Source organism: Nerophis ophidion, linkage group LG03, assembly GCF_033978795.1.
Source record: "Nerophis ophidion isolate RoL-2023_Sa linkage group LG03, RoL_Noph_v1.0, whole genome shotgun sequence".
NCBI lineage: Eukaryota > Metazoa > Chordata > Actinopteri > Syngnathiformes > Syngnathidae > Nerophis > Nerophis ophidion.
In genome coordinates, this window is record NC_084613.1 from 69,803,763 (window position 1) to 69,831,427 (window position 27,665).

General features: G+C 39.2%; 1 protein-coding gene across 4 annotated transcripts in view; it reads right to left on the reverse strand.

Annotated features, from left to right (window-relative positions):
* Window positions 1–27,665, reverse strand: part of fancm (FA complementation group M) — a 99,819-nt gene that overhangs the window by 19,042 nt on the left and 53,112 nt on the right. For all 4 annotated transcript variants that reach the window (XM_061895952.1, XM_061895953.1, XM_061895951.1 and 1 more), the window contains exons 5-14: window positions 22,786–22,917; window positions 21,199–21,331; window positions 21,010–21,099; window positions 19,746–19,850; window positions 19,462–19,640; window positions 15,276–15,482; window positions 14,968–15,208; window positions 14,737–14,885; window positions 13,468–13,632; window positions 7–1,429 (exon numbers count right to left, since the gene is read on the reverse strand). In XM_061895952.1, coding sequence (XP_061751936.1) covers window positions 7–1,429; window positions 13,468–13,632; window positions 14,737–14,885; window positions 14,968–15,208; window positions 15,276–15,482; window positions 19,462–19,640; window positions 19,746–19,850; window positions 21,010–21,099; window positions 21,199–21,331; window positions 22,786–22,917 — 2,824 coding nt within the window. The remainder of the gene's footprint in view (window positions 1–6; window positions 1,430–13,467; window positions 13,633–14,736; window positions 14,886–14,967; window positions 15,209–15,275; window positions 15,483–19,461; window positions 19,641–19,745; window positions 19,851–21,009; window positions 21,100–21,198; window positions 21,332–22,785; window positions 22,918–27,665) is intronic.

Genomic DNA, 27,665 nt, shown 5'->3' on the forward strand with positions numbered 1-27,665 from the left:
CATCACCTGGACGAAGGTGGGAATGGGACGCTGTTGCACTCCATGACTTATTCACACTGTCTTCTGGTCGGCTCCGTTTCAGACTACTGAGTGATAGGCGAAAAGCACGAGGACTGGCAAGCGCGGGCCCCGGAGACAGTAGCGCGGCCATCTTGGACGTCATCGGCAACATCTTGTCTCTCTCCCTTTGCCCCCTGGGCATCTGAGATGTGGAGGACTCGGAGCATGAAGGTGCGGCGGCTCTGTGGAAGCCACTGCGGGGCGTGGATGAGTTAGCAGCTTCCTGCTTCTGAGGCGGCAGGACGATGGTGTTTAATGAGGCGACAACAGCATCGCCTTCCTCCTCTGAGTCCTCCAGGGAATAGCCGAGGTCAAAATTGACGGCAAAGTCCAAGCTGGGCGACTCAACACTTTCCGAGCTACTCCTAATCGGCTTTGTTGATGAAATGTCTGTTGCGTTATAAAGTGGTTGAGTCAACCTTACGTCACATGCCTCTAAGAGAGCTTGCGTCTTTTTCGTGCTATTATTGATGTTGTCTACGTTTGGGGAAGTCCCAGGTGTGTCACCACTTTCGGGGGTAGGGATGTCCGGGATGGTCATCTGGAGGAAGGCTTCGTCGTCCCCAAAAAGGTCCATGCTGTCGTCCATCTGTTCACAGTAAGCCAACTCCGGCTTGGCGTCCGCCTTTGTGACGTCACCCAAACAACTCGCATTTTCAACGCGCTCCTGGATTGTAACTTCTCCAATATCCTCCCTGAGGTCTTTCTGCCCGTGCATGATTCCCTCAGCCTTATTTGAACCTTCGTCCTCAAAAACCTCATCCCACGTCGGGCTGACGCCGTCTCTCTCGACCGGCTTCTGATAAGGTCGATCCTTAACCACATCTGCCTCATCATCAATCACATCGTCATCCACATCCAAGGTAAAGCTGACCTGGAACGGCTGATGAGGTTCGGGAATAAAATGGGGCATCCAATTGGCTACGATGGCGTCTAAATCTGCGAGAGGCGGCGGCGATCGGGACAGGAGCTCGGCCACGTTGGCCAAGATGACTTTCAGGCTCGCGTCTGATCCAGGGATGACTGGATACTTTGTTGGCGAAACCCATTTAGGAAGATAGAACATGGCCTGAAGTTCAACATCTTCTTTGCTCTCTTTATCGATCAGTAGGGGAATATTGTTTGAATTCACTACCAGATTGTCGATGATGGGCTCTTCAATGTTTGCCTGAGGTGGACAAGCAACACTAGGCGTCAATTTATTCGATAAGGAATGGAATACTTCCTCATTACAGCGTTCCACACTAGACACCGATTTGACGACAGTTTCCGTGCAGGTGTTTGCTCGTTTCTTTATCCTCTTTGAATGGCCTCCAGCACCGGCTTTATTTAGATAAGGAAGGAGCTCCTTCTCGTAAGCACAGTCCTCCTAAAGAGAAGTACATGAACAGTGTGATTAACCTATGGACTTTTCAGCCTTTATCACTGCCAAGTTACACAGCAATATACCCAGGAAGTAGACTGAGTCAACATACAATATTACAGACAGATATTATTCAAACGTGTTCCTTTACAGAAGATGTTTGGATTACGTTGCCACTTCCGCCTTGTTATTGAAGCTCATTTCACAAAGGTACCAGATATTGAACACACACACACACACACACACACACACACACACACACACACACACACACACACACACACACACACACACACACACAGCTACTGCCAAAAAGCTGTTATGCCTCCGAGCTACACGACCTGGAAGTGATTTGTCAGGAGTGGCACCCTGCCTGGGCTAGCAGGGCGCCAACAAACCAGAAACCAGAGGGAGGAAGTTGCCTGCCACGAGGAAAATGGGGAATGAAAGGTGGGCTGAGATAGGATAGGAGGAGTTGGGGTTGTGCTCATGGAAAGTGTAATAAGACGAAAAAACAGCACACCTGTTTTATCAACCAAACATTAGCTGCTTATAGTCAAGCCATCCTTACTTACTATTTGCAGTCCAATGAATACTCAAGGCAACCAAAATTTGAGGCGCCTATGTGCGTGTTAGGGGTAGAGATGGGTACCTTTTCACACCGATTCCTGTGTACCTGGGAATTAATACTGGTACTCAACAGTCGCGATTGTCAGTACCTTGGTGTTAATGAATGTTAATTTATTTAATATTCCCAGTGACTTAATAATGATAATTGTGTCGTCCAGTTGTTAGATCTTGATTTCTTACACTTCTGAGTCGCATTCGCAAGTAGCCTTTGCATGCCGTTGCAATTCCACAACGTTAGACGGCTGCATTGTATAGAGCAGTGGTTCTCAACCTTTTTTCAGTGATGTAACCCCTGTGAACATTTTTTTAATTCAAGTACCCCCCAATCAGAGCAAAGCATTTTGGTTGAAAAAAAGAGATAAAGAAGTAAAATACAGCACTATGTCATCAGTTTCTGATTTTTTAAATTGTATAACAGTGCAAAATATTGTTCATTTGTAGTAGTCTTTCTTGAACTATTTGAAAAAAAAAGATATAAAAATAACTAAAAACTTGTTGAAAAATAAACAAGTGATTGAATTATAAGTAAATATTTCTACACATAGAAGTAATCATCAACTTAAAGTTCCCTCTTTGGGGATTGTAATAAAGATCCACCTGGATTCATGAACTTAATTCCAAACATATCTTCACAAAAAAATACATCCTTAACATCAATATTTATGAAACATGTCCACAAAAAAATCTAGCGGTTAACATTGAATATTGCATTGTTGCATTTCTTTTCACAGTTTATGAACTTACATTCATATTTTGTTTAAGTATTATTCAATAAATACATTTATAAAGGATTTTTGAATTGTTGCTATTTTTAGAATCTTTAAAAAAAATCTCACGTACCCCTTGGCATACCTTCAAGTACCCCCAGGGGTACGTGTACCCCTATTTGAGAACCACTGGTATAGACTACGGTAAATTGCAGAGCTAGGAGGTAGTTTTTACCACTTTATTCAAATAATTAATTGCTTTAATTGGACACTTACACAGCATTTAATGCTGCAAGCTATTTTTTGAAAAATGCAATTAAATTACCTGTACACGGCACTTCATTACTACTTTACCTAAAGCAGCAATCCTTATACCAATCATTTACTGTATATATGCCATTATTAACAAGTCAACACTTCTTTCTGTTTTATGAATCTTGGGTGTAATTTTAGAATCAAGGACTAGCTGGTTTGAGTGCCTTTTAAAATAGTTGTAACTTGATCCTTTAAGAAAGAAACCCAATACTCTAAGCTTTTTGCATTTGAGTCTCAGCAGCTAGTGAATTCTCTTGCATTTAAATGTACCTGCGACATTATTTGGTAATATAGATTTGCAGAATAAATGATCTCAAATCTACAAACTATATTTGTCCCATTCTTTTTTGTTACGGTTTGGCTTTTCTTACGGTCTCTGTGATCAGTTTTCAGATGGTTGTATTAGAACTGATATGCCAAAAACAATCTGCGGTGTACTGTACAAAAGCCAAAACCAGTGAAGTTGACATGTTGTGTAAATCGTAAGTAAAAACAGAATACAATGATTTGCAAATCCTTTTCAACCTATATTCAACTGAATAGACTGCAAATAAAATATAACTAACTTTTGAACTGGTGAACTTTGTTATTTTTTTTGCAAATATTAGTTCATTTGGAAGTTGATGCCCGCAACATGTTTAAAAAAAGCTGGCATATGTGGCAAAAAAACTGTGAAAGTTGAGGAATGCTCATCAAACACTTATTTGGGACACCCCACAGGTGAACAGGCTAATTGGGAACAGGCGGGTGCCATGATTGGCTATAAAAGCACCTTCCATGAAATGCTCAGTCATTCACAAACAAGGATGGAGCGAGGGTCACCACTTTGTGAACAAATGCATGAGCAAATTGTCCAACAGTTTAAGAACAACATTCCCTCAACTAGCTATTGCAAGGAATTTAGGGATTTCACCATCTACGGTCCGATATATCAGCAAAAGGTTCAAAGAATCTGAAGAAATCCCTGCACGTAAGCGTAATAAACATTAAATGCCCATGACCTTCGATTCCTCAGGTGGTACTGCATCAAAAACCGACATCCGTGTGTAAAGGATATCGCCACATGGGCTCAGGAATACTTCAGAAAACCACTGTCAGTAATGACAGTTTGTCGCTACATTTGTAAGTGCAATTAAAACTCTACTATGCAAAGCGAAAGCCATTTATCAACAACACCCAGAAACGCCGCCAGCTTCGCTGGGCCCGAGCTCATCTAAGATGGACTGATGCAAAATGGAAAAGTGCTCTGCGGTCTGACGAATTTTTGGAAACTGTGGACGTTGTGTCCAAAAGCCAGCATCTGTGATGGTATGGGGGTGTATTAGTGACCTAGGAATGGGTAACTTACACATCTGTGAAGGCAATTAATGCTGAAAGGTACATACAGGTTTTGGAGCAACATGTGTTGCCTTCCAAGCAATGTTATCATGGATGCCCCTGCTTATTTCAGCAAGACAATGCCAAGCCAGGTGTTACAACAGCGTAGCTTCATAGTAAAAGAGTGCGGGTACTAGACTGGCATGCCTGTAGTCCAGATCTTTCTCTCATTTTAAAATTTGTGGCGCATTAAGAAATGTAAAATATGACAACGGAGACCATGGACTGTTGAAAAACTTAAGCTGTATATCAAGCAAGAATGGGAAATAATTCCACCTGAAAAGCTTGAAGAATTGGTCTCCTTAGTTCCCAAACGTCTAGTGAGTGTTGTTAAAAAAAAAAAAAAAATGTAACACAGTGGTAAAAATGCCCTTGTGACAACTTTTTTGCAATGTCTTGATGCTGTTAAATTCTCAGTTATGATTATTTGCCAAAATATGTTTTTCAGTTTGAACATTAACTATCTTGTGTTTGCAGTCTATTAAATTGAATATAAGTTGAAAAGGGGTTGCAAATCATTGTATTCTGTTTTTATTTACGAATTACACAACATGCCAACTTCACTGGTTTTGGGTTTTGTGCATCGCACTAAGGATTTGAGGTCATATCGCCCATTCCTAGCCGACGTTGTTACGGACTGACATATCTGATGGCCAGAAGCCATTGTTGCTTTTTCTCTCCATAATATGTCAACATCAAATCCAAATAAAAAGTGCGTCTAGTGTATGGTGCCAATTTAACAAATGTCTAATAACCGTCTCTCAAAGGGAGAATAGAACGGCTGGTATTTTAAATAGAAAGTAAAGTCATGCAGAACAATGATTGGAATGTCCAGCCTCCAGCATCTTACCACAACAAACTGTTTAAGCTCCTCCCATCAGAGCTGCAGTTGTATCGACTTTTTCCACACGAAAACACAGAGGAAAACAAGTTTATCTTTAAGAATGAGCAACCTTTTCTAACACCTACCATTTACAGTTCAACACGTATTGGATGTAGTGGAACACACTGTTGAATTTGTGTCACTTTATATGACTTCTTAAATAATTCGAGTTGATCTGATTGCCCATGTTTTGTGTACTGCAACACTCCGTACTGTCAACTATAGACATCTCAAAACGTTTTGTTCCACACCTTCCTCCAACCGCCCAAAGTTAACACACGCCTTAATTAGAATTTCAACACGAGTCAACAAGGGCAAACACTTCCCAAGATTGAGTGAGGTGTGTCACGCAACACATCAAAGGTATTCATTTGTGGTGTTTCTAGTTGCTTCTCTGCAACTGACGTGAGCTCATGCTATGGCACGCAACAAAAAGAAAAGTATTGTATTTATTGGTAAAGTTGAATCACTGAATGAACTCTCTTTATTCACAAAACATGTGAGGATATCATCCGATTTTAACTATTTTCTATGTCAAAAGTTAATTTTTGTTGTCAATTTTGCCGTATACAGCTCCCATAAAACCAGTAATGCATCTAGGTCATAACAGCGCGACCCAGATCCAGCTTCCTGGATTTATGTAATAGTTCTGAGAAGGATTACATAATCGCAGGCGAGAAGGCCCCATGTGTTTGCCTTGCCTTGATTTTGTCCGCTTTTTCTCATTACAAAGACTAAAGTGACAGCAAACTATGGAAAACACAGCATGTGGGCTTCTTTCCTCAGCCAGACAGAAAATGTCTTTAACTGAGATGGGAAAACAGCCTCTGGAGGTTTTGAGGAAAATTAAGTTAGAGTATCTGCGTCATTGGGGCTTAAAGGGAAAAATAAAGTTGGTGTTTTTTTATTTCCACACAGATAAGAGCAATAGGTCAGCGGGTCTCTGCAAATTCTTGTTATGATTACAAAAGTAGTAGACACAGGTGTGTGGAAAGCACAATCATACTCACTAGGATTTTGCACGCTTTGTCAGAAAGTTGCAGCAAAAGTTGGAATGTTTTGCAGCCTGTTTTTGGTCAATAACAATGAATCATCTTGTGATTTTATGATTTTTTTTTAATGAACATTTTATGTGTTCCTTTTAACCTTAACCTTAAAAAGTGCAGGATTTCAACACAAATTGGAAACAAACACTGTATTGATGTTTTACGATTTGTTTACCACACAGACTCAACACTAAATGACAGTAAATAAGCACATTCTCAAAGCTTGTTGTCAAATTTTTGTACTGTTTTACCTATTACTAATGTTCTGAATAACAGCTATAACTAGTAACAAGTAATCTGTTAATTATTTTTTATTTACGCTACAATGCAATTACCGATACGTTGATGTAGTTTTATGTCAACATGAAGATGTCAGAAGCACAGCAAGTTCAATATATTTTTACTAGCACCGCACTAAAAGTAACTTGATACCTACTCAGTGGCCTAGTGGTTAGAGTGTCTGTCCTGAGATCGGTGGGTCGTGAGTTCAAATCCCTGCCGAGTCATACCAAAAACTATAAAAATGGGACTTATTACCTCCCTGCTTGGCACTCAGCATTAAGGGTTGCAATTGGGGGTTAAATCACCATAAATGATTCCTGGGCGTGTCACCGCTGCTGCCCACTGCTCCCCTCACCTACCAGAGGGTGATCAAGGGTGATGGGTCAAATGCAGAGAATAATTTCGCCACATCTAGTATGTGTGTGACAATCATTGGTACTTTAACTTTAACTTTAGATATCAAGTAGAAGGATACTACATCACACAGCAAACAACACACCCTAATACACACACTACTACGGAATGGAATAGGGATGGGAATTGATAAGATTTTCCAATGTCCGATTCCACTTTGAATTCCGCTTAACGGTTCGGTTCTTTATCGATTCTCTTATTGATTCTCATTAGGATTATAGGATAGCAATCAAGTTGATTTGCATCAACTTTGTTTAGTTTAAAAAAAACATGATTATAGAAACACAAGAATGAGGCCCCACAACCACAATGTGATGTTTTCAAAATAGCTATATTGTGAATGTGAGTGTGAATGGTTGTCTGTCTATCTGTCTTGACCCTGCAATGAGGTGGCAACTTGTCTAGGATATACCCTGCCTTCCGCCCGAGTGCAGGGATGGATGGATGGATATAATATAATAATAAAACAAATATTCTATGGTAGTAAAAAATTAAATACAACATCAATTATTCTGTGACAAAAGACAATTACATATAAATATACAGTAACATGTTAAACATTTTTCAAATAGAAATTAAGTTTTTGTTTTAAAAATGTATATACCGTATATATGCTAAATAAAACTATGTCAGCCAAAGACAAATACATGCAAGTCAAGTAGAACTGTACACTGTGCAATTTTTCAAATGCCAATTATGAAAATTAATCATTATTTTTAGGGAATCATACGCAATATTTCTGGCTAATCATGGTGTATCCAGCTGTGGAGGACACCTCTTATGAGGCGTGCAAACTGCCGGTCAGACGCCGCCTCGTCATGTGACTTTTTTTTTCATATTTACAGTTGAGGATTGGAAATGTTAGTTTGTTAGTCACCTGCAGTATTAACAGCAGACAAGGTGTTGACATTGCGGCTGCAGCTGTTGGTAATTCACTTCGGTCTTGGGGGGATCGAAAACGTGTCATTTATTCAATGTTATCACATGCCGTGTCTACTAATGTTGGTAGTGTTTTCTCAATTTGATTCAGTATCCACTTTTAAAATATTGCAAGTTGCCCTGTTGTCTTCCTTTCTCATTAATAAGTCTAACGTCTGTGCTGCTGATCAGCGCCATGCGTTGTGACGTCATGCAGGCATCGATAAGGGAATCGTTAACAAAACTGCCAAATGATTCCTAGGGATGGAAACCCTGGGGAGCTGGTTCTCAACAACAACCAGTTTTCGATTCCCATCCATATGTGGGAATAATAAAACAACAAATCAATGATCAAAGTGAAAAGCTTGCAATCCTACAACATCCTTTTTGTCAACAAAGAAATCAAACAGCCATTGAAGCACATTTAATCTCTTTAATAACCAGACATAACAGAACCCAGTGAAACAATTCAACAGTACAAGAGCTAACAATCACAGCTGAGCTAAAGCTCCTCTCTGTTTCGATCACTGACGTCACAAGCCACTTGGCAACATAAAAGAATGCACACTCTGCTTTCATGAAACATCTTTCAACTGCATATGCCAGAATTGTTTGTATGTTTTTTAGTAAAGCCATAATTACTTTCCCTCGTAATTAATTTACATTTCTTAAAGAGTAATTATGTTACTAATTCAATTATTATTTGGCAAAGTATGAAGTGACTATAATTAATTTATTTGTAAAAGTAAGTATTAAACACTGTTAATAGCTAAAAATAGTAAAGCATAATTATGATAGAAATAACCACCAAAGGCATGTTTATTGTCCACTGACTGTTCTGTCATCCACAAGTTGCAGACATTCTATGTGTATGGTGTATGTTTGAAAAGTGTTTTTCTATATTAAACATGAATGTATGTTCCAACACATTTAAAGAGCATTTGTGAACTGTTGAGAACATTTTTTGATGGTAAATCAGTTGATGAGAGATTACCAGCACATTTCAACATTCCTGTCATGCTATAGCTGCCTCTTTGCTTTCAAATAAAAATATGTGCTTAATTGTTTTGCCCTAAATAAATAAAGGTTAAATACATGTATGAATACTTTATTTACAGTATAAAAAAAAAATCTTCTCATCAAAAGAAATGTTGGTTTTGCATAATAAGTCCCCTTTTTATAAGAAGTGTACCTAAGTACATAATAAATAAATAAATAATGTTGTCATGTAAACGAACATGAGCAAATCATCCTATGTATATGATACATGTGCTCCTTGGAGTAAATTTTTCATCTGTTACCACATCATTATGGACAAACCTCATTTGCTCATTTTCCAGTTGAAATGGGTCGAAGTGGATTGCTAGCGTGAAAGCCAAAGAAAACCAGACATGGCGCAGTTTTAGTCCATCACAATATGGTACACTGTCTTGCAGGCATCAAAGTGTCAAAAACAGCACTTTATACACAACCATCAGCTTGATAGAAATATAACCAATTCATGCATTTTCTGTGCCACTTATCTTATCTTAGTCCATGTTCCTGTTCAGCCTATCTCATGTGACCTAGGGCTATAGAGGCAGACTGTGCATAAAATGATTTGATTATAAAAAGCGATATCACTAGGTATTGGTCCAAACTCATCTATGGAAACCAGTACTCTACCAAAGGCAATGATCAACCCTCAACTGTGAGGCAAACGTTAGCATTTTTCATAGCACTAGAATTCAGTTGAAATGTCTTGTTGATAAGCTCTGACATTTTGTAAAAAATTAACTAGTGTGCAAATGTATTTGTGAAACTGAACAGGTTGATGATTCAGGGATATGTAAATTATAGTTAAAAAATGCTCAATACAAACCACAGGCTAGCTACTTTGTTTGCCTATTGTCCAATATTCAAACAATCATGTGTAAGCTTCCCAGTCCACATCCTGACCGTTTTGTTTTGACAGGTGGTCTACCTCAGTCCAGTCCTTGTTTGGTCAAATACTCAAGGTGGGAAAACAAAAGGTTGGCTTTATTATAATCTCTGACCCAATTTCAAGGATTTGGCCTGATTCAGCGGTCTTACCAAAGTTAAAATCTCATGAAATAGCATCTGGGTAAAATGTTCCTGCATGGTGCGGGTTGTTTCAAGGCTGTTCCAAGCACACTTCTTCCAAGAGTGCTATGGCCAGGGAAGTGTACCGTGCTTGATTACAGGTGAGAGAGCTCAAACTACTCAAACAACAAAAAAAACTTAACATGTCAAATGGTACAGATTGCTTAGTGTGAGTGCGCACCTTGGGCGTACACACACTCGGCGAGTCGAACCTTTCCTTGGCCCACTTAAAATCCAAAGCACGGTACATTTGGCTAATTTGAGGGCTCAGAATTGTGTTTCCACTTTTTTGGCATGATTGGAAAAGTGGCCTACGGTACGGTAGGACACCATGCACACACATGTGCACAGGAACAATGTAGTGAAGTCCTAGAATGACCAAAATGCAACCACTTCATGCATATTATTGATAATCAATTCACAATATTAATTTTTAAAAAGACTCAAAATGATCTAACAGTAAAGCCCACATCCTTATCATGGACTGCGTTCCTGTGCCTGAAGAAGTGTCATTTATTTCATGCGGCAACCTGCATATACAATACAGCTGAAACATTACACAAATAAATTATCAAAATGGTTCTAAATGGGAGTGGAACTAACCCACTAAGTCATTAATATTGCAGTAAAAGATCTGACTAGAACAGGGGTAGGGAACCCATGGCTCTAGAGCCAGATGTGGCTCTTTTGATGACCGCACCTGGCTCTCAAGAAAATATTAGCTGTAATTGCTTAACACAATAAGTAATGAATACTTTTGCTGGTAATCACAGTGTTACAAATTACATTCAAAATATAAACAATTCTCATGCATTTTAATCCATCCATCCATTTTCTACCGCACCTGTTCGAGAAGTCGCATTATTGGTAAGAAGTATTTTATTTATTATTGGTTAGCTTCAGAATAAAAATGTTATTAGAAATAATAAGAGACCTATGTTACTCTAAAAATGTTGTTATTAATTGAAAATGCATGCATTTAGTTGTATTCAGTGTTAGAAAAATATTATATGGCTCTCACGGAAATACATTTTAAAATCTTTAGCTTTCATGGCTCTCTCAGCCAAAAAGGTTCCCGACCCCTGGACTAGAACATGTCATTGAATTAATGCAATGACCTCTCATGCAATTAATGGCAACTTGGTAAAAATAATTAATTAGAACGACTCTAAATAAGACTGTACATTTTCCACAAAGTCATATAAAATTGAAGTTTTACAGCAAAAGAAAACAAGCCGTTGAATAAATCAGATCGCCCTTCTTGCAATTAACGGCAACTTTCTAAAAATAAATCATCACAATGACTCCATATAAGACTGGAAATATTCCACTAAGCCACAGAAATTGCAGTAATACATCAAAGTAGAACTTTTCAATAAATTAATGTGATCATTTATCTTTCAATTTAGCGCAGTGTCGAGATTAGCGGAATCTGAGGCTGAAGAGAAGTGAAACGTGCGGGATTGTTCGGGTTTAAAATGCTTGCCTTATGGCAGGGGTTGGGAACCTTTTTTGCTAAGAGAGCCAAAAAGCCAAATATTTAAAAATGTATTTCCGTAAGAGCCATATAATATTTTTTTTGAACACACAACGAAACGCATGCATTTTTACGTAAGACCAACATTTCTAGAGCATAATAGATAGGTCTCTTATTCTTTGTAATAGTATTGTTATTCCAAAGCTAACTGTGGAGGGGGCGTGGCCTGTGGGCCTGCAGTGAACTGGGGTGTGCCAGGACCGGCCTCTAAATCAGCGACAGGTGCGTAGACGGCCCACCTGGGCCTTGTTATCTAATCACCTGTCACTCTGTTATAAGCAGTAGCCAGGAGGAGAGACGGGGTTGGGGCTGGAGCCAGAGTGCGAGCGAAAACAAAAGAGAAAAATACAATTGCTGGAAAGCAACTGAGGGACTTATTGAAAAATAAAACAATATTGTAACCGTGAAATAGGCTCTCATGTCGGTGCTTGGTGGTCTGAAGAACCCCCAGAAGGGCAAGCCCTACACTAACCAATAATAAATAAATAACTTCTTACCATTAACGCAACTTCTTGAACAGGTGCGGTAGAAATGGATGGATGGCTTAAAAATGCATGAGAATGTTTTATATTTTGAACATTATTTTTAACACTGTGATTACAAGTGGAATTATTCATTATTTATCGTGTTAAGCAATGTCAGCTCAGATTTATCCGAGAGCCAGATGCAGTCATCAAAAGAGCCACATCTGGCTCCCAATCCATAGGTTCCCTACCCCTGCCTTATGGTCACTCCCCGGATGGGGGTGTAATAAAAAAAATGTTTTCTAATATTTTAGCAATCGACCGGTAGAGTCCCAAAGATCGACTGGTCAATTGCAATTGACAGGTTGGCAACCTATGGACTAAGTCATGAAAATTGCAGTGATATATGTGTGAACACAGCCAAGAGGGAGGTGGAAACGGTAGCAATGGTGGAGTGTGAGTATGTCCTAAGAGGCTTTGATCAGCTTTCATCTATGTTTAACCTTTTAAACTTGAATGCAGAACTAAACTGATTCTAGGCAAAGAGTCTGGAAGAGCAAAACCACAATCCAAAAAAAGAAAAAGGGCATAGGTTGTCTTTGGAAAACAAGAATACAAACAAATGAAAATGAATGGATGATTATTATCTGATAAGTCCTGACGTAGATAGACCACTGAACTAGTCAAGAATTTGCCTTGGAGGACAAAACGATGGATGCGGTTACTTAACCCGAATTGACATCCTACGTTCAGATGAAACTCAGCTGACTTCTTTTAAGCCATGTAACGTTGCATAAAAAATACTATTTCCCCTCCTACAATTCCTCCCATTTCATCATCAGGTGAAAGCTACTTTATTAAAGCTATACATTTGATCCTTGATGTTTCCGTATCACATGCTGGATTTATAAAACACTTAAAACAAAATCAAATATTTCATCCCATCCATCCATCCATTTTCTACCGCTTATTCCCTTTTGGGGTCGCGGGGGGCGCTGGCGCCTATCTCAGCTACAATCGGGCGGAAGGCGGGGTACACCCTGGACAAGTCGCCACCTCATCGCAGGGCCAACACAGATAGACAGACAACATTCACACTCACATTCACACACTAGGTCCAATTTTAGTGTTGCCAATCAACCTATCCCCAGGTGCATGTCTTTGGAGGTGGGAGGAAGCCGGAGTACCCGGAGGGAACCCACGCATTCACGGGGAGAACATGCAAACTCCACACAGAAAGATCCCGAGCCTGGATTTGAACCCAGGACTGCAGGAACTTCGTATTGTGAGGCAGACGCACTAACCCCTCTGCCACCGTGAAGCCCATCAAATATTTCAGTTAGATTTATTTTTATGTTGGCCTCTCACCTCATTTTCCTCCCGCATGCGGTCTATGAGTTCCATTACTTTGACGAAATGCTGGGAGCGCAGGGAGTGATCAATAACATGGGTTGGAAACGTTCTATGCTGCCAGTGTCTCCATTCCCAAAGCGATAGCTCTCTGACGGGCACTCCGCTTCTGGAAACATCCTCCTGTGTATGATAAAAAATGGGCCACATACTGTCGTTAATATTTTCATTTAATTAATACACACGATTAGGTACAAAAGCAAAATTAAATTGGATCTGATGTAACCAAAATGTTTCGGCTCCCAAAAAAATTACAAAAAATTTAAATAAAAAAGTTTATTATAGAAAATTGAAAATCATATACCATAAGCAATAGATCAAAAGTCTTGTTTTCCACATTCCAAGTACAAACTGTGTGCACTGGTGTGCACATCTTCTTGCAGACTTTTATGTTAGTACTTTATTTTTAACCTGTGCAGTTTCTGAAAGCGTTTCTGTGCACACAAAAAAATACAAACTGTGGTAATATGTGCTAAAAATCAATAAAACAAAGAAACATTTGCTGGAGGCGGTTTGGATGTGAAGATTTGTTTAGACCGCCTCTATGCAACTATTGTAATTTATCGGTAAATATGTCACACCCTTTTTCTTCACGTTTTATAAACTAAATACTTGATGTATTTAGTTGATTTTTACATTTTAAGGCACTTTTTAGATTTCTTGCCCAAAAGCACGAAAGCATAGAAATGTAAGTATTTATTTTTGAGAATGATTTAAAGTAACATTTTAAAACTTGATTTCAATTTATTAATATCATTACTATTATGAGTACTATCAGTATTATTTTTGTTCAAAGAGATGGCATTAAATTTAGCACCCACGGTCCCAGATTTAGTTCACTGAGTACCACAAGAAAAATACAATGTACATGATAATTGAAATAGAATATAGGTTATAGATAGCACAGGTTAATAGGAATATATTATAAATGCAACAGAATACATAGAAAAATAAATTGTGAAAATAGAATGTAAAAACAATAACAGAAAACCAAACCAAATAAAAACCCTGTATATCACATTTGGGTGCAAGGTACAGTAACTGTTTCTTGTGCAGGGATGGGGTATTTATGTGTTCATATGGGTAATTAAAATATGATTGCTATTATTAATATTTATTAATACAAATGTAATGTTAATTGTTTATTTACTGTCTTCTATGTAATACATTGCTTCTCAAACCTGAATAATAGTAATGTTGGGGGAAAGAAAATGAAGAATCAAAAACCTGTGCTTGTCCAGCAGGTGGTAAGGACACAAAGTGCGACTGCCTCAAGATTGGGTGAGCTTCATCTTCCGCTAGCTTCATGTTGGACGCCCACAGAGAATACTCTGTGCTGCTCAGAAAGCCTCCTGATGCTGTGCTGTCTTGACAATCTTGACACCCCAATGACATACACACAATCTGAAACTCAGATGAATCTGCACAAAAATACTACACAGTTGTATCACAACTTACTTAGGTTTTGTGGGTGAATGAGAGAGGACCGCCCCTTGGTGTCTGAGCGTCGACCGCTCACAGAGCGCCTGCTGCTTTCCCCGTGGTCGAACTGGCCGCAGGTAATGTGCATTTTATGCAGGGTAGGGTTTATGCCGTCAGGTAGCATGCGGGGACTGTTGGGATACATGTGGAAGCCCCTTTTGTTGCTCACGATGGACTTAAAGATGCTGCGTTTGTTGTTCTGGCTCTGGTTATATGTCTAAAAAAAACAAATATTTAAGGGAGTTTTAAATTCTGTATCGCTTTTAAAACTTGAATGCACCCACCCTCTCCTCACGTCCCTCGGCCAGAATGACGACGATGCGTCCTTGCCTCTTGCGTCCCGTGCGGCCCATTCGCTGCACGAGACGGATGGGATTCTTCTGTGCGTCAAAGCAGACTATGAGGTCAACCTCGCCAATGTCCAGCCCCTCTTCTCCAACACAGGTTGACACTAGTGTGTTGAAGCCTCCCTGACGGAACCGGCTCACCACCTATAAGAAGAGATACCCGCAGGAAAATAACAATCATATTTCAATATAAAGCACTCCAAAAAAAAACATCAACGTTTAGTTTAGTTTAACACGTACAACAGTCAAAAGACTCTTAACAATGCTATTGAATGAGAATGTGTCCAAAAATGTAACTGGTAATATTACAAATATATATGCATATTTTCAATTGAATTACAATCTTTTTTTTATTAAATAAATACAATAAACTAACAAATATAATAAAAACTGGTACTTTTTCTACATTTTGTTGTATTCGAGAAACAATGAAAAATATTTCTCTTTCAGTTTTCAAAAAAATGTGAGCTACAATATATGCTTGTCATCCGGTGATTATATACAGTTTATACTGTATGTCTTTGGGCAGTCAAAAATAACGAATGAACTCATGTAATTAATCACCAAAAATGATCCCAATCATGTATACACGCAGATTATTCACGCAATTTATTTTGACGGTACAAGCTCTTTTACCTTAAAATGCAAAGATGAGGGAGGAGACTATGCCGGCAAGTATTGCTTTTATTATATACACTGACTGGACTTCAGATAACACTGTTAAGTTTTGAGCAAATAAAATATGTGCATTCATGTAAAAAAATTTTGAAAAATTCTTGGATGACATTCCAACAATAAAATTGCATTTATGTCCCAACATTGGGCTCTTTCTTTACGTTAATTTCTATTATGCGAGGGGAAAAAAATGAATCACTTGAAAGCCTTAATTTGGCAGCATTTAAAAAATTGTCCATATACCGAATTTTATGTGGACAATTATTAGAATTATGTGTTGTAGTAGTAGTATTTTGGTTTGTTATTTGTGAGGGCCAAAACATTCTATTTATTTTTTACTGGATTGTTAATATTTATTACATAATTTGTCTTTTTTATTTCACATATTACAGCATTATATCTTCAATTAGAAAAAGCATTTATAAAAATGTATGTTTCTTTAATATTTCTCAGTGTATGTCCTGCCCCAAAAAACAGAAAAGTCCTTAACTTTTAACACCCACATCCCATTACCTATTTTGTTTATATCAAAATGCCACTAATGTCACTGTACCTGTAACATGCCTGACTTGTTCTTATATGTGTTTATGTTGATCCTTGGTAATGCCGAGGATATTTGCACCACACAGAGTGTGTGTGTGACAATCATTGTTACTTAACTTAACTTTAATAGATTTTTTTAGCACGAGAATTAGCACTATTTTCTTTGATTTAATGTTTTAGCATTTTTATCACGTGCATATTCACTACGTGTGTGCTGCTTCTGTTTTTCTAGACCTTAGTTACAGTTGCTACCAGTTTACACTGTCAATTTTCCGCTATATTTGATGCTCTATCTGCCTTAAATTGCCCCCAGTGTACAAATAACCTTTTTTTTTTAATTGAATTTTTTTGGAAAAAAAAATCCCCACAAAAACTGGAAATACATGCATTTATTACTTAATGCTTTGTTTGAGTTGTTAATTATTTTTATTTGATTATGCAATGCTCAGATGAAAAGAAAAATAAAGGGAGAAGACCCCAAAAAAATGCTTCACTTTTGCTCTGCTTTTGCTACCAGGGTTTTTGCAGGAGAGAACACACAGAAACTAATACAAACAATAACAGAAGAAATTATTAAATTAAAGAGATGGTTTGACAAAAACAGACTATCCATAAACCTCAGTAAAACTAAAATAATGTTATCCGGTAACAGTAGAAGAGAAAGTCAAACACAAATACAAATAGACGGAATAGAAATTGAAACAGTAAATTAAATCAACCTTCTAGGTGTAATGATTGATGATAAAATGAACTGGAAATCTCATAAAAATTATTCAACATATGGTGGCAGGACATATTTCAATAATGAATAAAGCTAAATATGTATTGGACCAAAAATCAATTGATATTCTTTACTTCTCACTAGTGTTACCATATCTGAGTTATTATGTAGAAATATGGGAAAATAACTATAAAAGTATGCTTGAGTCACTAACCGTGTTTCAAAAAAGATCGATTAGAATAATACATAATGTTGGATATAGAGAACATTGAAACCCTTTATTTATTGAATCAAAAATATTGAAAGTCCACTATATATATATATATATACTGTATATATACGTATATATATATATATATATATATATATATATATATATACAGTGGGGCAAAAAAGTATTTAGTCAGCCGCCGATTGTGCAGGTTCTCCCACTTAAAATGATGACAGAGGTCTGTAATTTTCATCATAGGTACACTTCAACTGTGAGAGACAGAATGTGAAAAAAAATCCAGGAATTCACATGGTAGGAATTTTAAAGAATTTATTTGTAAATTATGGTGGAAAACAAGTATTTGGTTAACCATTCAAAGCTCTCACTGATGGAAGGAGGTTTTGGCTCAAAATTTCACGATACACGGCCCCATTTATTCTTTCCTTAACACGGATCAATCGTCCTGTCCCCTTAGCAGAAAAACAGCCCCAAAGCATGATGTTTCCACCCCCATGCTTCACAGTAGGTGTGGTGTTCTTGGGATGCAACTCAGAATTATTTTTCCTCCAAACACGACGAGTTGTGTTTATACCAAAAAGTTCTATTTTGGTTTCATCTGACCACATGACATTCTCCCAATCCTCTGCTGTATCATCCATGTATCCATTTTGGTATGAACTCAACTCGTCGTGTTTGGAGGAAGAAGAATACGGAGTTGCATCCCAAGAACACCACACCTACTGTGAAGCATGGGGGTGGAAACATCATGCTTTGGGGCTGTTTTTCTGCTAAGGGGACAGGATGATTGATCCGTGTTAAGGAAAGAATGAATGGGGCCATGTATCGTGAGATTTTGAGCCAAAACCTTCCATCAGTGAGAGCTTTTAATGGTTGACCAAATACTTATTTTCCACCATAATTTACAAATAAATTATTTAAAATTCCTACAATGTGAATTCCTGGATTTTCTTTTCACATTCTGTCTATCACAGTTGAAGTGGACCTATGATGAAAATTACAGACCTCTGTCATCATTTTAAGTGGGAGAACTTGCACAATCGGTGGCTGACTAAATACTTTTTTGCCCCACTGTATAAATAAATAAATAAATATATATATATCCATCCATCCATTTTCTACCGCTTATTCCCTTTCGGGGTCGCGGGGGGCGCTGACGCCTATCTCAGCTACAATCGGGCGGAAGGCGGGGTACACCCTGGACAAGTCGCCACCTCATCGCAGGGCCAACACAGATAGACAGACAACATTCACACTCACATTCACACACTAGAGCCAATTTTAGTGTTGCCAATCAACCTATCCCCAGGTGCATGTCTTTGGAAGTGGGAGGAAGCCGGAGTACCCATATATATATATATATATATATACATATATATATATATATATATATTCCACAACAGCTAAAATTATTCACAAAGCAAACTATAACCTGCTACAGAAGAATGTACAACAGTTCTTCTCAACAAAAGAGAATAAATACACTATAACCTCAGAGAAAAATGTAATTTAAAACATTTGTATGCACGTACAACAATTAAAATCTTTAGTATATTTTTATGTGGAATTAAATTATGGAATGGATTAAAAATCAAAAATTATAATCTAATTTAAGAAACCGTTTAAACTCAGAAAAGAAGAACCATGATAGACATTCTGAACTTATTGATAATTGTATTTATCTCAACATATGCAATACAATTTACTTCACTAATTATTATCTATTTACTTATTAGTATTGTTATTATTTATGGAGTATATTGTGAATGATTTGAGAACAGGAAATTAATAAAAGTGTTAGCTATTGCTATGTATTCGAAAAGGGGTAGGGTTGAATAAACTCTGCTTCTTTCTACTCGTTTTCGAACATGTTGAAAAGGGAAATGGGAAATGTTGATATATCATGTTGTAACTGTATGCATGTTCGAAATAAACTCAAAGTCAAAAGTTTGTACCTCGAGCTGCTCTTTTTGAGTAAAACCTTTCACTCCTTTCCCTGCTGACGCTTGTCCCATAAAGGTCATGACCTTTATCAGGGGGGCGTGGCGGTTCAACATGGTGGCGATCTCCTGGACACTATCACGAAATGATGAAAAGATCATCACCCGAGTGCTCACTTGCTGTGCAGGTAAACCTGGAGTTTAAAAAAAAAAAAATGTTGGCCTTGTGTAAAAAGGTGGTGGTTAAGTAGGTGTTAATTACCCCACCTTTGAAATATTTAAATAGGAAGCATAATCACCATTGTTGTCTGACGTGACATCTGCCGATGTTTGGAAGTGTTGCAACACCACCGCTTCCAGTTTCTCCAGTTTGGGGTGACCGTAAATGAATGGTTCATCTGAGCCTAAAGGTGTTAGTCACATAAGGTATTACATTTAAATAAAGAAGCCGTACAAATAAAAACAATGGTGACTAAATATGATTGACAACCATTATGTATCCCAGGAGTAGCACCTGCCATATAGCATCTTTGTTCATGTGATTGCTGTTTGAAAGAACAGTATTAACAAGGAATCAGAGCACAAAGCCGAGCTGGCAATTAACCTTCTACAGCGGTTATTCGCAGAGCCATAATAGATTTGTGTAAGTGCCTCACACAGTGTGTTTAACCCGTCACAAATATAAATGAATTTTCAATTTTGTTTTACACATTAACAAACAATTTCATGGTATTTTACTGACAAAATGTGCAGTTAAACAACGCAAGGCATCATTCTTCTGGAACATTTTGAAAGAATTGACCTGTGAGATAGTGCTCTCAGCTGGATTCATAGCTGCAGCTCTTGTTTTGCGCTGCAGATAGCGCCATCAAAATACTTTTTTAAAGTTAGCATTCAAGTAAAGTGGAATCTCATGTTACGAACCCTTCTATTTGCGAACTATTGGATTTATGAACTTTTTGATCGAGCCAAATGTGCCTTTGTGTGCGAACCATGTCTCTGTTTACGAACACTTATTTTGTGGTCTGCCTGGAGGCAAAAAGCAGGGCGCACCGTCACTTGTTGCACAGGACATTACGAGTACTCCATGTTTCAGTGTGTGTGCTTTTTTCATCTTTTGACAAGTTTTATCCATTTTACTAAGTCAAAATGGCCCCCAAAAACTGAACAGACCAGCATGGAAAGAAGGAGGAAATCGCTGTGGAGTTTAGAAAAAGACCATTTGCGAGGAGTTCATTAATGGCGTTCATAACAAGTGTAGTAGAATTGACCAAGCAGGCTTTATTTGTGATGAGACTGTACTTTTCTAGAAAAACATGCCAGAGCAGATTATTTCACAGCGGGAAAAACACATTTACTCTCATTCCGCGGCATAAAAGCAAACAGACACGCCACCCCAAAGTGTACAAACCTTAACTAAAATATGGACATTTGCTGATGCTAGAATCCCTTATTCATCTTTAATATAACTTTTTACTTACTTACAAAACTGGAACCTGTGTTATGCTTATTGGGATTCAATAAATTATAACTTTTGAATGATATAAACAAGTCTTTAAATACCAGTTAGCTTCACAAACTTGGCCTCCATCTCCCGGTAAAGGTCCATTAAAACAGGAGTCCTCTGCAGCTCATTCTTGGCACGCGACATTTCTAAAACAAAACAAAGCATGGAGATGTTAAACTGTGTTCTTCATTTACACAAAGAAGGAGGAACAAATCTGCAAGGGGATTTTTTTGTGTGAGTCCAACCTCTGGATCCATCCATGATTCCTTGGATGTAAAAGAAAAGCGAACGGAGTCCCATTTGCATGAGTAGCTCGTAGCCATGATACAAGCTGATACAAAGGGCAAAGTCCCCCTCAAGCATCCCCTGCTGTGCACCCTGCAGACAAAACATGTGAGACCTTAAAGCTATTGGGTGGTAAAGGCGCTGCAAAATCATGCTAGAAGACATGCTAGCAGAAATGGAAATATGACAAGAATAAAACAAACAACAAGTGACAATAACCCGAAAAAAAGACGAGGATATACGACAAAGTACACATACTGTACATTGCCTTGTGTTTACCGTTACAGCATTTTTAACAATTGGGTGATTGTATGCAGAATGCCGGTGCCAGCAACTCATCGAGTGGTTTGTACGGATAAATATTACCAGGTTGTCAATAGCATTTCAATTAAGGGGTGCGAGCACTGGCTTAGCACATTATAGAGACAAGCCATCAATTTTCTACAGCTTGGCCCTTTCGGGGTTGTGGGGGGATTGAGCATTTCCCAGTTGCACTCAGGAGGGAAGGCAGCGTACACCTTGGACAAGTTGCCCCCTTGTCATGGGACCAAAACAAACAGACATCATTCACACTCACATTTTCACACTGGGGCCAATTTAGTGTTGCCAATCAACCTATCCTCAGGTGCATGTCTTTGGAAATGGGAGGAAGCCAGACTACCCTAGAATAGTGGTTCTTAACCTGGGTTCGATCGAACCCTAGGGGTTCAGTGAGTCGGCCTCAGGGGTTCGGCGGAGCCAGTCATACTTGCCAGCCTTGAGACCTCAGAACTCGGGAGATGGGGGTGTGGGGGTTGAGGTGGAGGGGGGGCAGGCGTGGTTGAGCTGGGCGGGGTTTGGTGATAGCAGGGGTGTATATTGTAGGTCCCGGAAGAGTTAGTGCTGCAAGGGTTTCTGGGTATTTGTTACGTTATGTTACGGTGTGGATGTTCTCCCCAAATGTGTTAGTCGTTCTTGTTTGGTGTGGGTTCACAGTGTGGTGCGTATTTGTAACGGTGTTAAAGTTGTTTATATGGCCACCCTCTGTGTGACCTGTATGGCCGTTGACAAAGTATGGTTTGCATTCAGTTATGTGTGTGTAAAAGCCGCATGAATGATGTGAATGGGGCGACACGCCGTTTGTATGGAGGAAAATCGGACGTGACGACAGGTTGTAGAGGACGCTAAAGTTGCCCCGGGAGATTTTCGGGAGGGGCACTGGAATTTGGGATTCTCCCGGAAAAATCGGGAGGGTTGGCAAGTATGGACTCATCATGTAAATAAAAACTTCTCCATATCGGCGTATTGTGGATACGGCAACTGCAAAAGTCACACTGATTTGCAGGTGTGTAATTTGTTGTGAGTTCATGCACGATTCATTTTGCACACCAGGAAAAAAAAACATATAACTTTGTCTTGAATTTGAAAAAAACAAACAAAAAAGAAGGGTTCTGTGAATGCGCGTATGAAACTGGTGGGGTTTCGAACCTCCAACAAGGTTAAGAACCACTGCCCTAGAAGAACCCACACAGTCACCATAATAGCATAATATTGTTTGTAGTCCATGCCTTGAGGTTGGGTGGAGGGTTTTTCCGGAACTGGTCCCTGGCGAGAATGAGCTGGTATTTGGTGAGACTCTGCAAATCTTTGTGTCCCATGGCTCGGTTGTAGACAAGACGAGACATGAACTTCTCCAGCACCTGGCAAAGACCAGACACAGTATGTAGGTCATCAATAATTGGTTATTTCCTGTCATATTGAAGGAAAGAAGGTGGGGGAGTGTAGTTTGACCACACTCACACGCATGTACAAACACCAATTTGCACTGACTGACAAGAGAATTATATTCCAACAATAAAAAAAAAAATTACATTCAGGATAGAGGTAATTTTTTTTTTTTTTTTTTTTTGGTCGACGTTTCGGAATAAAAGCAGGCGAGACAGGAGCAGTTTGTTAGATGGACAATTTGGTTATATCTATTCACCGCCCTGGTCTCAGGCAGTGTGGTGCCAAAGAAAAGCAAAGTGTTATGATAACAAATTGAGCTGTTTTTGCACTGCTGTGTAAAGTTTACTACATCATCCTACATTTGAACACCCCTAGCTTATTATATGCCGTATGTTACACAAGAGGTAGCAAAAGCCAGCACTGGAATATTACCGTTTCCAAACTAAATATTAACTTCAACCAGGTGCAGAAAATAAAAGTTAGCAAATGAACAACTCCCTATAGGATTTCACAGACTTTTTTATTATTATCTCAGCCTAAAATGCCTGCTTTTTGAGAAAATTGTGGCAAAAGTTGCAATGTTTTTTTTCAATAACATTTACATTCACTTTCTTTCCAATTTGTTATCAATGTTTGAAGTGCTCCTTGTAACCTTAACCTCACAAAGTACAGCTTTCAAGAAAAATGAGAAAACAAATACTATATTGATGTTGTACTCGTTTTATACCGTACAGACTTAAAAGTAGTCACTTGACGGCAGTCAATGCATTGTCAAATTACTGTACGGTTTTAATAAACGTGCCTATATTTCGGAAAAAAGTATCCATTATCCAATGCATCACGATTAGAAGATGGTCTATTCATGAATCGATAGAGAAACATTAATTACTCATGTATGTAAAATAAAATAAAACAGACTGTTCTAAAATGCAGCATTAATTACAATGTTTTTGTTGTTATATGGTTCTAACTAACCATATGAGAATCCTTAGCTTTTATTCTTCTAATTCTATGTCTTAACTGGGTTAGTGCAGACACTCATGGCGAAGGGATGTGGAGACGAAAAGCTATGCTAGCCCCGGCGCTAAGTAGGTTGAACGTGAAGTAGTGACACACAAAAATAATAAATGCTATTTACACTTCAACAGAAGGCTAAAAGGAACCATGTAACACGTTACAACAGGTCTGTCAGGTATACTGTACGTATGAATGAAATAGACGACGCGCCTCTGAGACGCAAACTTTTGGCGACTGGTCCAAAGTGTCTGAACATTCTGTGGTTTTAGAAGGCAGAACATTTTAACAACGGATGCCTGCTCCCCAAGTAGGGACTTTTTTCCATGCAGCAGACAGCACATAGCTCGCGTTCAATATAAAGTATATAGCTATGTTGTGGGCACTAAATCCAAAAACCGGAAATGACACTATACTGCATGTCAGTAGCCAAAGGAGGAGACATATTATAAATTGTATTAATAAATACATTTAATACATTTAGATCATATGATAATAATATATAATGAATTAACAATACACAAATCTTGTTGCTTTGCGGCTAAAAGTCTGTACGATAGAGTTTCACCCAGTAGACGAGAGGGGGAAAAGTCCTGACTTCAGAGGTAGTTGAAAAAGCTCCTCTGTGGCAGGGCAGATCCGCCCAAACTTTCTTTAATGCTCTGCATGTTGTCCGGTGGTCTTGGTTAACAAGACTCTGCAACACTGCCTGGACATCGGGGGAAGTGGCTCTGAATTGACAGATCAGGGTGGTGTTTCCTCTCTTTAAGAAGGGGAACCGGAGGGTTTTTTGCACGATTGCACCAAGAAAAATTCCTAGTTTGTGGACCTGTTCTCAAACAATGGCAAACAAACTATTCGGATTGTGATTCTGATTTCAACTATCGTGGGATCACAGTCCTCAGCCTTCCCGGTAAGGTCTATTCAGGTGAACTGGAGAGAAGGCTACGCAGTTAAGTCGAACCTCGGATTCAAGAGGAGCAGTGTGGTTTTCGTCGTGGTCGTGAAACTATGTACCAGCTCTATACTCTCAGCAGGATCTTTGAGGATCCATGGGAGTTTGCCCAACTAGTCTATATGTGCTTTGTAGACTTGGAGAAGGCATTTCGACCGTGTCCCTCGATAGGTGCTGTGGGGAGTGCTCAGAGAGTATGGGGTATCGGACCATCTGATTGTGACCGTCCGACCCCTGTATGATAGGTGTCATAGCTTGATCCGCATTTCCAGCAGTAGGTTAGGCCCATTTCAAGTGAGGGTTGGAGTCTGCCAGGGTTGCCCTTTGTCACTAATTATGTCCATAGGTTTTATGGACAGAATTTCTAGGCGCAGTCAGGGCGTTCTGGAGATCTGGTTTGGTGGCTAAAGACTTAGGTCCCTGCTTTGTGCAGATGATGTGGTCCTGATGGCTTCATCTGGCCAGGATCTTCAGCTCTCACTGGATCAGTTCTCAGCCGTGCGTGAAACGACTGGGATGAGAATTAGCACCTCAAATTCCGAGTCTATAGTTCCCGCATGGAAAAGGGTGGAGTACCATCTCCGGGTTGGGGAGGAGCTCTTGGCCCATGTAAAGGAGTTCAAATACTTTGGGGTCTTGTTCACAAGTGAGGGAAGAGTGGATTGTGGGATTAACAGGCGGATAGGTCCGTTGTCTGCACTGGTGTGGACCCTGTATCCACCCGGTGTGGTAAAGAAAGAGCTGAGCCGGAAGGCAAAGTTCTCAAATTACGGGTCGATCTACCTTCTCATCCTCACCTATGGTCATGAGCTTTGGGTTAGGACCGAGAGGCCAAAATGAGTTTCCTCCGTTAGGTGGCGGGGCTCTCCTTTAGAGATAGGATGAGAAGCTCTGTCGTTTCATTATGACCTCAAAGTAAAGCTGCTGCTCCTCCACATCGAGAGGAGCCAGATTAGGTGGTTCGAACATCTGGTCAGGATGCCACCAGAACGCCTCCCTGGGGAGGTGTTATGGGCACGTCCAACCGGTAGGAGGCCATGGAGAAGACCCAGGACACGCTGGGGAGACTTTGTCTCCCGGCTGACCAGGGAACGCCTCAGGATTCCCCAGAAGTAGCTGGATGAAGTGGCTAGGGAAAGAGAAGCCTGGGCTTCTGTGCTTAGGCTGCTGCCACCGCTGACCCAACTCCGTATAATCGGAAGAAGAAGGATTGATGGATGGATGGACAATATAATAAAAAAAATATAAATAATCGACTTATAACCAAATCGCAGCCCATGAACCATGATCATAATAGAGTCTGAGGAGCCCAAAGATCCCCACCGCAATTATCTAATGACATGCCCCTAAAGATTTCCTTATTGTCAGCTGTCCAAGCAGCAGTCCAAAGTTGCAGACGATCTTTATGTATGGTTTACACTTAAAAAGTATTTGTCCATCTTAAACATTAATTCATGTTCTAACACATTTACCCCCACACATTAAACGCATTTGTCAACTAGTAACATCAATCTATAGTGGTAGTATTTGTTGGTCAATTAGAGACAATAAGACCTTATCATCACACATCAACATCTTCAGCATGTGAACGCTGCATCTTTGTTAGGCCAGCATTGCAAAGGAGAATCTGTCCTTAATTACCTTACCCTGGACAAATAAATATTAAATAAATATAGTAATTTAGTAAGTGATCACGCTGGTATGTTGCTGAATGTCTGTATACTACATTACCCAGAAGGCTCATACGCCAGAGACAGGAACAGGAAGTAGCACTGAGCTATGCGGGAGGACAACAATGGTGCCGTTTAATCAATAAAGAGTTTGAATAATTGTCACACCTTGTTGTACCTCGTCGGTATACACAAGAAACAAACAAAAGTTTTGATTAGACAGTAGACGTTCGACGCTCAGAGATAAATTTGATTTTGTGTAAATGAGGGCCAGTGGGAAAAAATGCAAGGTTGGCAGAAGGAAACATTGAGCCAGAACGAATTTGGGATTGGAAATAAATTTAAAAAAAACATTGCAAGGCATGGACTCATTCCAAACGGGACAAATGCTGGACCTTTGGCAAAGAAAAGCTTATCCAGAATGAATGGTGTAATTAAAAAAACGTACATGATTACACCGACCGCCTGGCCTTTTTCGAAGAAAAGTGATTGTTGTGACCAACCTTTCCTTCTGGCCGTTGGGAGGTGGAAATTAATTATCTGCGCTTGTATGACACGCTTGCTGTGCAAAGACGCTGAGATATAGACCTCATGTCCTCTCTCCTACAGCATGATAGTGATCATGCTTTCATACAGAAATGCAAACAGAGCCAATCGCCCCACATTAGCTAAATCTCAGCCTGCTTGTTGGAGGCAGATGGAAAGGTGTTCTTTACAGAGCTTTAGATGACAAAGGCAAAGGGTTAAATAACAAGCATTAAGTCCTCCTACCTACCACACACACACACACACACACACACACACACACACACACACACACACACACACACACACACACACACACACACACACACACACAATAGACAGCCGATCAAGATATGCTCATACATGTGCTGTATAAAGATGGCAGCACATCTGGCTGGGACTATTCGGTTTTCATAACTTGCTTGGTGATGAATAGCAGTGTCAAAATCATTTAATAAACAACGCAAAGTCATTTTTCAGGGAGACCAAATGTTGAAAAACTAATCTTGCTTTAATAAAGGAAACACCATCATTCAAAGTTTTGTCCTAATTATTT